This window comes from Dermacentor silvarum, chromosome 2, assembly GCF_013339745.2.
Source record: "Dermacentor silvarum isolate Dsil-2018 chromosome 2, BIME_Dsil_1.4, whole genome shotgun sequence".
In the NCBI taxonomy this organism is placed as follows: Eukaryota; Metazoa; Arthropoda; class Arachnida; order Ixodida; family Ixodidae; genus Dermacentor; species Dermacentor silvarum.
The window spans coordinates 214156307-214167822 of NC_051155.1; the positions used below are offsets into that span (position 1 = coordinate 214156307).

An 11516-nucleotide genomic window follows, 5' to 3' on the forward strand; every position below is an offset into this window, starting at 1 on the left:
CTGTGTGTAGCAGTAGTCCGAACACACCATCAAGATAAGGCATCAGTGCAGGGTGCAGCAGTGTTCAATGAAGCAAGGGGATGTCACCGCAGCAGCCATATTATTTCATTTGTCTCCCCATGCGGGGCACGTACAATAGTGGGTCAACTTTGCTTGCAGCAACGGTGGGAGTGAATGGGCACCAGAGAAACGCAGCTAAATTCGCCCTCTTTATTTCATGGCGGCCCTAGTGCATACATTTTCATCTTGATCACTGTTAGTGGTGCTGTCAATTTCTGACCCGCTGCTCTAGAGGAGCCAAGCTGAAAATGGTTTGCTACATCCACTATGGCAGTGATTCCCACTTGCGCATAGTCGTTGGCCTCTCTTAACAACAACGACAATCATGATTATTACGCCAATGACATTGTTTAACACGCTTGCGTCTAACTGGTGAATTCTGCAACTGGCAATTCAAAAAGTGCACTCAACATCACGGATTTCTGTACCCGCGTAATCACGTCTGGTCAATTGCGGCCACCACATTGTGGAGTTACCTTTTTACGGTTCTGGATGCGTGGTTTTGAAGTCACACTAGAATTTCTCATAATTAACTCTTCTTCGTCACTCTGTGATTAATTATTCATCACGTTTGAGCATTTACGGTTTCATTGCGTGATTATCAGACACAGATCAACTAACTAAAGCATAAAAGTAAAAAAACAAACATGTTGCTGTCAGTGGCCCTTAAATACCAAGTTGGTGTTTACTCAGAATTGGGTGTTACAAAGTTTAAATTTATATTTATTTCTTCATGGTATAAAGTCACAATTTTTACCTCTTTCAGGCTGTTGCAAACAGACTTAAGGATGCACTGAAGACTTATCAGGATGCTTTAGACATTGTCATTCCTTTTATGAGCAGTAAGTCTCTTTTGTATCTGATAAGCTGAGCACCATTCATGTTGCGCTGTCTGTATAGATCTCGGACAGCATACACTAATTCACTTTGTATACCTTTCTTTTTAGAATGCAGGCCAGATGAAAAGGAGGTGCTGAGAGCAGAAGTAAGTTTCTATAGCACAGATGCATTTAATTGCCTAAGTGTGTTGGCCTGGAAATGTGCTTTTCAGTAAAACTTTAACAGAACATTTTGTTCATGCATAAGCTGTGAAACGATACTTGGCCACCACTTGATTAGTGTGACACCACATTTCTTGTATCTGCAAAATCGTGAAACGTGTACAGCTTCGAAATCGTTTAAGAATTTTAATTTCTTTAGAGAGTTTTGTCTAGTGTACACAACTTCGACTCCATACCGGAACTCTCTACAGCAGGGGGTTCCAAAGTGGGTTCCACAGAATGCTAATGTTTCGCGAACAGCATTTTAGGGTTCCACAAGCGGCCAAAATGAATCCAACCCCCTGCCCCCTTCAGTGGATATTTGCATTAGAGTTCGAATTTAATATTTAAAATCACCACATCCGGACTTTGGTAGTCTTCGCGAGAAAGACCATCGCATAAGAAGCATTCATAATTTATTGCTGTATGATTCGCGGGCCCACAGTGACTGCCCTGGACACATTTAATTTGTGCTTGCAGGATGGTCTAAACGAGAATAAACTTATATATGTCCAGCAAGCTGAAAGCAACTTTCGAATCTAGCAGTGTGTTGACTTGTTTTCGACGTACGACAATGGTTGTCAGTGTACTGTAACGGCATACAAGGCACATCTGCGATAAACGCTGGATCTGCGATAAAGGCAGTTGGGGTGCCCCAAGGCCAGATAGTTTGAGAACCCCTGCTCTACAGGAATGTCAGATGTGAAACCATCGACTATTTGATGTTTAGCATACTTCGAAAGCACCTGTCTAATGACATGAAAAATATGGCTGATGTGAAACGTGAAAATAACTGAACCTGCTATTTGACAACAGACTGACCCCGAGAGCAAGCATGCAAACATCTACCTTCCAACTCGTTTTAGTAAAGCATTTTAACGCAATAGCGTTAAGGGCCTCATGTTGCAGAAAATTTGGTGTCGGCGTCGGGGGCATTGCCTGGCCAAGAAAATCATCCCGAACCACGCGTGGCGCAGAGGCGCTGGTGAAGCAATTGAATTTCTCAAAGTAAAATGCGTCAGAAAAATCGTAAAGTACGACGTAACCACCACCTACAGACGTGATAGCATCTGTAGGTGGTGGTTACGTCGTGAGAAAACGAGAAAACATAATTCTCGTACTCGTACGTGGGAACTCAAACACAAGCCCCTTTTCCAGCATTTCTGCCACTCATACAGCGGCGCGCTGCGGTTTCCTTCTTGCAAAAATACCATCCTCTAGGTTTCCTCTGTACCTTAGTTTCTTTTGTAGCTTTACACTACTGTTGAAGAGATGACAATGCTCCCTTTCAGTCTGGTCTTGCTGCTTTCTGAGTGGTCCTAACTGTCTGTCCAAGGTGCTTGTAATTCAGACAGAAGCTCACAGAAGATGGAGCCTTGATGTGGTCAACGGTGGTAGAACGAGGAATATAGCAGGAGTTAACATTTTGACCAGTCATTGCCCTGAGAAAGACAAGTCTCCTTGTCGAAACATTGCCTGCTGCGACATTCTTTTGTTCTACCTCTGTTAATCACTTGAAGGCACCTGTAATGTCATGATACGCTAGTTTTTGTGAAAAGTTTTATAGCCACTACACAAATGATAAGTTACGTTTTCACGCCTTGTTGCATGATTTGTGTTGCATGCTCAGCAATCCAGAGCACGAAAGAGTATGGAGCGCTGCTGCTCTTCTCAAATATGTGTCTTTGTTGCAACAAAAGTTCTACAGGCACTTCATATGCAGCCTGACACCAGTAGTGGTCTCACCTGCAGTTACTTGAAACTTTCGACAAAGACTGCAAATTGCACTAGTTAGGGTTCAATTCTTGCCTCATCATGTGAGATATGTATGAAGTGTCAAAAGAGTAATGTAAACTGGAGCGGTGTTTTGAGACTTTATGCTATTAAGAAGTGTTTACTTGTAATTATTTTTGTACTTTCTTCCTTTACTGTATGCATTACTGGCACAAATTTTCTAAGGTACAAGCTACATTAGATAAGCTATATATTCCATGACCATTATTTTAGAATTTCCACTGGTGCTTCTGTTCTGAATTTTAGCACACTGAAATTGAAGCTACAGTATCGCCAATCTTTTTCTTTTAGGTTATTCTCTAAAGCTTAGTCATCAGCAAAAGTTGCACGGTGGCCATTTATGAAGTACATTCTTTATAGTCTCTGCCTGTTTCATTTTATTTGAGCTGTCTACTGGAATGGTAATGCTTTAATACTGTATAATCTCGAGTAAGGGCCGCACGTGTGTATAAGTCACACTCCCAACTTGGCAGCCCGAAGTTTGGAGAAAAAATATTCCAACCTAAAAGGCAATTGTGTTAGGAGTGCTGATGCTGCATCAGCGAATTTTCGCACGCAGCATACTTTCGTGTGCTGCTACTAAATGGCCAGAGCTGCGCTTTGATCTCTGGCATTTGAGGCGCGGCCACGACTGGCTCTTCCGTATTCCGCCATGGCAGTGCGCAAGTTGTCGGCGCAATTTTTTTTTCTTTGCGAGGTTAGTTTTCCCAGCCAGCTCCTTTGACTCATCTGTCGGCTTCCGGGAGTCCACAATGTCAAGGAAGCATTTGATGATGTACGACGCAGCATTTAAACAAGTTGTTGCGTACGCTGAGGAGCATGACAAGCGAGCAGCTGGCCACAACTTTGGCTTCGATGCCAAGTGCTTACACCAGTGGCTCAAGGAGAAAGAGGAGCTCGCCATGATGAACAAATTTAGAAAGGCGTTCTGTGTGAAAGCGTGCAAGCTTCTGGAACTCGTAGTTGGAAAAAATTAAACCGAATGGCCCAGTCCCATGGAAGAGCTGCACCTTGTCAAAATTGAAAAGAAAAAAAAAAAGTGCAGCCCTTACACGACTCTAGGTACATGGCATTCTGAAGCAAAGTGTGTTCAACCTATATTGCGTTGACCCATCTGTAACTGGAAAAATTTGGTGGCCAGTGGCAATATTTTTAACATTAGACCTCCATGTTTGATTTGTTTACAACTTCAACTGCTATTCTTTCATATTTCTGAGGATTGTTTTTATTACAGGCTGAAAAGTGGCTGGAGGCTGCAGAACTAGTCAAATCGTACATGGCCATGCAAACCATGGAGGTAGGAAGGACAGCTCCTGTGAAATCAGGTATACAGAGTTCGGTGCACTGGTGTGTGCTGACTGTTTCTTAATGAGCTTGACCAGACAGATTATTAATGCTAATCTCATGATACCTGTACAGGTCATGTCGTTTGCATGTGGTTTACTCTTAGTTCTGCCAATGGAGGGAGAAAAGACATCTCTGTTGTAAAGAGAGTCCCTACACCAGCTTCTTGTGCTTTTTTGTTTTCACTTTTGTTTTGTTTTTTCCCCCGTGATTGAAGCTGAGTAGCTGACTCTGTGCCACCTAATGTGTGCAGTGAAGAAGCATTGCAGGTAGTTGTGACATTATTCGCGGCAACAAGTTTGCGTTCAGACAGCCTGATGAGCATAGGTAGGTAAATCTGCCCATACGAAAATACCCTAGAGATAGACAGTGAGGGCAAGCGTTGCATGGATTAATTGATAGAGTGCTGGTGCAGTGCTTTTGTTTCATCCCAATTTCCTTTATCAATTATGGAAACCTAAGAACAATTTCACCTCCTCCTCTACATTTCTAGGCGCATTGAATACACGATGAGAAGTTAATTTGTCCCATGCTTTCAGTTGGCTTCAGTGCCTTTATATTCGGTGTCATGGTTACTTGACTAGCTATCGAGCCTCTCAGTTTCGCACTTCTCATGTAAACCCACATGTGGTGTGGCACAGGCACCCTTGCCGTGCCACACCTCATCTCACAAGCACAAGACCTGATAGCATGTTGACTAATGTGGCACATTGCATGACTCTTGTGTGTATGAAAAATGTCGCAGAAAGCTGTTCAGTGTCACATTATTATGGGAATTTCCATCTGTCATGATTCTGGCACGCAGCTCCATAAAGCTGGTTGAACCACACAGTCTTTAAAAAATTAGGATCATGCTGAATCGAGTTTAAACAATTGCCAACTCTTAAGTTTGATGGATAACATCTATATGTGCATAGAAATTGACAGAATGCCCTTACAATCAGGGTTTCAAACCAAATCCAAACTTGAACTTTACTGTACGCGTACAACAATTTTGGGCGGAACTGAACCCGAAACAGTTCAAGCACATAAGGCGACAAGGGGAGCTCAACGGTTTGCACGATTCTTTGAATAACTACTTCTTCAGTCAGTGCAGCCTTCAGTCAGTGCAGATTGTTATGACTCGCAAGTTGCGTTGTGTGCGAGAATGGATATAGACGATGGGCATATCTGATAACTAGAGCTACTTCGGCAGATCAAGACGCTTGCACTTCTAAAGTCAGCCATGCCAGTTGTGTTCTGTGGCCGAAAAGTTGTTTCAGGGGTTCTGTGGAACCACCATTTCTGATGATGCTCCTAATTCGGCCATTAGGTGAACTTGTGACTAAAACTAGATAAACAAAGAGAGCAGAAAAGACGGCGTCCTCGAGGAGAGATATCAACGAGTTCAGCTGCCTACATGTCTTAATGGTGGTCGCTAATGAATGCCGTCGAGATCAACATATGGTTCAGCACAAACTGTCCTTGTTTGTTGTTCAGAAGCATCAATACCCTCACCTGCTTCTAAAAAGGCAGCATACTGAGGGAAATGTCAAGTGATGGCTTCTTTCTCTGCTACATACTAGAATGTTAAAGTTGTAATTTATGAAATACAGTGTGAATTTATAATTGTATAATTGTAATTTTTATAATACAATGTGACTGGCCCGACCACCTCGGGTGCAGCCCGCTGAGGGGGTGCAGCCTGCTTGGTGGCGGCTGTGCTGCGGTTGCCACTCGGGTCTTTGTATTCTCCGGGGCTTGTAGCCAAATGCGGTAAACGTATACACCCGGGGCAGCTGAATGAGCTGCAGTAGAGAAGTGCTGATGCAACAGCGTGTGTGAGGCACATTGAATACGTGAGATGTAATGACACCAGCACTGCCACATGAAAAGCGATGTGCATGCGTGGCTTAAAGTTGCCGTTCTTTATGTGATCGCTTTAAAGACATTCCACTGGGCTGCTTATGTTAATAAAAAGCGTTGGTGGGGAACCAGATTAGAGATCCGACACTCGCTCTTCACCCACTTTGGGAAGGTAGTGAAGTTGACCGTCAAATGTATTGTCTTTTTCTATTCGCTCATTCTGTCACTAGAAATTGTACATACATGCTCAACGTTCTGCTTCCGTGTGCAGAGATGGCTTGAAGGCCCGAATGAATTCCTGCCGAAACATATGAAGCAATTTGATCATGCAGCAGTGCTAGTTAGTGCTGCATTTAATGCCTGAAACTGCAGCAAACTAAATTCAGCAATAAAGTTGCAAGGAACACAGCAAATTGAATTGTTTTTAGTGCATAAAAGATAAAAATGCTGAATAACAAGCAGAAATAAATGCTGAATTACAGGTAAAAATCAGGTACTTTTATATGATTTCACATTCACTCTATGTGTGTTAAGAAATAGGAGTGAGTGGAGAGAAAGAGAAGAAGGGAGAAAGGATGATGCACCAAGAAGCTGTCCTGGGTGCTGGGAAGCTGAGTGATGTCACTGATTTAAAACAGATTATTAGGCTGGAGGGCTCATTGATAGTATAGAATCAGGTTGTAGGGGAGCGGCACAGCTGTACGCATCCAGAGGATTCATTTATGCTTGGACAGTTATAACATCTCAGCACTATTTATAAATGACATGTTTCATTCCGTGCCGGCATGTGTTTCAATTAAATTATTGTGCACTGGAGTGCTTGTCCGTTGTTTTCTGCAACACTTGCACAGCTGAGGTGTCTGGGGATGCCTAAATTTCTTGGGCGTTGACTCATCAGTACTGCATCTAACATTACTTTGCCAGGGGTGTATCTGGTTTGAAAGTGTTGACCTATTATCAAGATGGAAGACAAGGTTAAATATGCTTGTGTCTCTGCTTGTGTCCTTTCTTTTTACGTCTACTAGGGTTTTGAAGGACTCTACAGGTATCTTTCTTTTTTTTCCAGAACAATCGTGCACCATACAGTAAATCTTGGTCATGTGGGAATGGTTGTCACCAAGCCTTGTACATCTGTAAAATATGTGTTATGTTTTCCACTTGTGTGTTACATGTACTGTTGCTGTGCTTGGCCTTAAAGGGACACTAAAGTGAATCTAAATTTTGGACATAATGTAGGCAATGTCGTTTAAGCCACTAATGCACCACTATGCTGCTGTTCCAAGTTTTAACTTCGTTGTAAAACAAACGAGAGGAGATTGGACAACTTCATTAGTGAAGGCATGAACTGTCAGCAAGCCACAAGTCAATAATTTGCATTTGGTTCATTGGTGCGATACATTTTTGTTCACTGTGCCGTTCCAGCTGCGTGGTGTTTCATTGATTCATATTTGAATAAGTATGCACACTTATGCCATATCTGTGCGTGAGATTTCAAAGCAAGAGTAATAAGTTGTGGCACTATTCTCTCAAATAGTAACATGCCAAGCAAAAGTATCGTGCAAAATTTTGCATTGGCTCCTGCCAGTAGTCACCTCTGGTGTACAGTCTGGACTACAGATGGCGCCCTCAACTCTTGTCAGAAAGTGTATTCAAAACCACGTAGCAACATGGAGGAAAGTGCAGTCATCATCATACTTAACCCGAACACACCTTAACCCTTTCAGTGTCCATTTTTTTTTTTTGGAGGTGAGAGAGAGAATAAACTTTATGTAAAAGAGTGCACGAGCTTAGGTAGCTCCTCCACTCTGCAGTGGGTGGTCCCCTCACTCCAGGAGTCCAGCGGCCTTAGCTGCCCTTCTCGCTTGGTTTACCAGGTTGAACTGGTCCGTTGAGTCGGAGCTGGACAGCGCTGCCTCCCATTGCCGCGTGGTGGGGTGTGTTATGGGTCTGAGCTGTGTGCTTGCGCAAGCCCATACCATGTGGTAAAGCATTGTGCATTGATCGCAGTGTGGGCAGGTAACGCACCCTCAGTGTCAGGTGTATTTTTCTCGGATATTATAGAGCGAACGCTATGGTTTGTTTTCGCTTATGCAGAAGGGAAAAAACATGACACAGATAGTGGCAAATGCACACTTAGTATGGTCCTCACATTCTTGTCTTTGTTTTCTATCTCCTACATAGTTCTGACGTGAACGCTTCTGTGATAGCGCCGCTGTGTCAGGGTCAGAAAAAAAAGAAACTTCTATAAATATATGACAGATGGCCGAAACATGCTAAAGGGGTGGCATTGCACCATGGCACGTATATTTGACCGAAGAATCACTGCCGCAGTGGTGCACAAAGTCTGGGAACCACCCCTCCCATTTGCGGATGCAGCTCTGCGCGACGCACCCACGCCCACGAAGAGGCACATTCTGCAGCGTGCTAACAAAAACCCAGACTGAGCACACCCATACAAATGAGAAAATATGCTTCTAGAAATATACAACAGATGGCGGGACTACCTCAGAGCGCGCCAACTTCTTGTTACTGTGCACATCCGGCTGAAAAGAGTGGAGAATGTAGGGGGTACATCAGTGACGTGGCAGGACAGCAACGCAATAACGTACCTGTACGTCAGTCACACTGAAAGAGTTAAGCACACAGGCTTGAATGTGTTCGCCTAATGTGTCTTCCCCCACATCATTCAATGTTTGCTCCTTGTGGCCCGTGTTTGTTAAAGTTAAGCTGCTATAGATGTGTGTTCATTGTTAGAGCCAAGTCTGGTCGGGTTCGTACATGGGAGCCTGCATTCGAACTTGTTAGAGTGAACTTTTCTTTTGAGCTGGCTTCTTCTTCGACATGTAGCAGCAACTCTTGATCTCAGACACCAGCATCACATGTGCACTCAGGCAGGCTTTGCTCAAGGAAAGAGCCATGGTTTGAGACATTTGCTCATCTACCTCCATTTTAGGCAATATTAGTTAACCAAATCAGCATACCCAAGCCGAAGGCATCAAGCCATTAGGTAGCACCTACTGTAAAAATATTTCCAGCGCCTTTTTCATGATTGGCTTGTGCTATTACACTACTGGGAACCGTATGAGGCCAACAGAAAATGAAGCCAAGGAAATTTTCTGTTGACCTCATATAGTAGTTATTAACGAACATTGAGCCCCCTTAGTTCACCTTTCTTCTCATTCATTACACTACTGGGAGCCACAGGGAGCACAAACAGGCTCTTTTCAACCAGCCTTTTTTAAGAAACACACCTTGAAGTTATCTTAAAACCTGTGAAATACGGTATGGGTGTTCTGGATTAAATTTTTTAGAAGCAAGTAAATTAATTGTAAAGTTGTCTTTAGTGTCCCTTTTATGCTCGCATAGGCACAATGAATGTGTTCAAAGTAGCAGCCATCGAACTCAAATATCTTTTATATTTTTCAGACATTAGCAATTTGTTGCATAATGTTATGCACGTTTATGTTATGAACATTGTTGTGTACAGTTGTTAACAAGTTGTGCATTAAAGCAGCCTATCATGGTTACACATGCTCTGAATTCCTTGAAGGGTTTCCTCAGACGTTTTCCTTTCCTTTACAGATAGTACAGCGCTGTTTCAGCCTGTATGGAACTTGATGTGGGTGGATAATAACACTGTTCATAGAGGATTGTGTGAAGTAGCTATAGATTTTGGTATGACATTTTGTTGAAGGTAGATTTTTGCAGCAATATACGCTTTAAGGTGCACTGAATGTCAACTGATTTCATATTAAGATAGAGGGCCAGGCTACTGTGATATATTGTAAAGGAATCGAATGCAGTTAGCCTGCTGTTTCTCAGCTGTTGAAAACGTGCTTTTAATATAATTATATGTGACATTTGGGCTATGTTGAGGAATATTCATTTGCGGTGCACATTGGTTCATTTGTAACTACAGCGCAGAACATAGCATGTGTACATCAATTATAGTAAACACTGAGTGGAGGAAGTTTTTTTTTTTTTTTAGAAGGTAATTTCAGCTCTGCGCAGTGTAAGATAACTGATGAAAATGACAAATAACTGTCTGGTATTGCCGATCAATATAGACGGTTATAAAGCGAATGTCCAAGTGTGAGGCCTGGCACCACTGTGGAACTATGTGATCGAACCACATAATATTGCAGAGAAATGCATGCCTGAACCTTGTTTTTACTGACTGATCATCCAATAATTTCATGGGACTATTGCTTATTTGCGTAAATGATTCTTGTGGATTATATGTTTTGATGCTCATTTAGGCCAGAAGTGAATGTAACTGAAGAGACTCCATAGTGATCGAATTGTACCTCTAACCTGGCAGACCGCCCGCCGCGGTGGCTCAGTCAGTTAAGGCGTTGCGCTGCTGAACACGAGATCGCGGGATCAAATCTCGGCTGCGGCGGCCGCATTTCGATGGAGGCGAAATACAAAAACGCCCATGTGCTTGTGTTGTAGTGCACGTTAAAGAACCCCAGTTGGTCAAAATTAATCCGGAGCCCTCCACTACGGCGTGCCTCATAATCGGAACTGGTTTTGGCACGTAAAACCACAGGAAGAAGTAACCTGACAGAACGGCTCCAATACTGCTCTTGTTACCCATTGCAAGATTATTCTGTTCACTTTTCCTAAATATTTCCTAAAATGTTTCTCGTGATCAGCCAACTCTGAACTAAACTAGCAGTAATGTTTCTTCAGCAGAAGTTTTTCCCACACATTCTTTGACTTGTTGTTGCTGAACCCAGTGTTGTCTATGAAAAGTATGGCAGTTTTAATTTAATCAGATTGTTTTTTCATCTGGGAAGTCACTCACTATCATACTGTGCAAAGGCACCAGCCAATATTCGAGCATCTCTCCTCCTCCATTTTTTTTTCTTCTGCAACCTTGCACTAATTGCCGAAATATGAATCTTTATATTCTATAACCTATGGCCTATGACCTCTCCAAGCTCACACCGGTGGCCATTTGCATAGCATGCAATATGTTGGCACGTGTTCACATATATAATTCAGGAAATTACATGAAATCTTGTATTGCCACATCTCACAAGTATTACTCGCATGCTGCAGTGGTCTGAACAAACTGTTTTCCTGGGATGTCATTATCATATATACAGTAGTGAATAAAAAAATGTGATATTTTGCATTTTGGCTTCTCTGAGCTCAACTGCTTGAAAAGTTGGCACTGCGTTATGCCACACCTCTAGCCTAGGACAACAGCCTCTTGAACACTCACTGCCATGTTACGTTATTTGCACCTTATAGCCCACCTATCGTGCACTAGAGGTGGGCAAAACGGCTCACTTCAGTGAGCGGCTCGGAACGGCTCCGCTCACTGAAATGAACCGGCTCATTTGAACGGCTCACCGGTTCCCTTAAATCTGTAGTCTGTCTTATGTACAGTCTAGCTATTTGGCTTTGAAAAATCGATGTATG

At 42.8% G+C, this 11516-nt stretch overlaps 1 protein-coding gene across 1 annotated transcript in view; it reads left to right on the plus strand.

Annotated features, from left to right (window-relative positions):
• LOC119442581 (serine/threonine-protein kinase ULK3-like) overlaps positions 1 to 11226 on the plus strand; it is a 29843-nt gene extending 18617 nt beyond the window's left edge. Inside the window, exons 12-15 of the mRNA XM_037707505.2 lie at positions 827 to 902; positions 1008 to 1045; positions 4129 to 4219; positions 7150 to 11226. Of these exons, the coding sequence (XP_037563433.1) occupies positions 827 to 902; positions 1008 to 1045; positions 4129 to 4219; positions 7150 to 7172 (228 nt within the window). The 3' untranslated portion in view covers positions 7173 to 11226. The remainder of the gene's footprint in view (positions 1 to 826; positions 903 to 1007; positions 1046 to 4128; positions 4220 to 7149) is intronic.
• Positions 11227 to 11516: the final 290 nt, after the last annotated feature.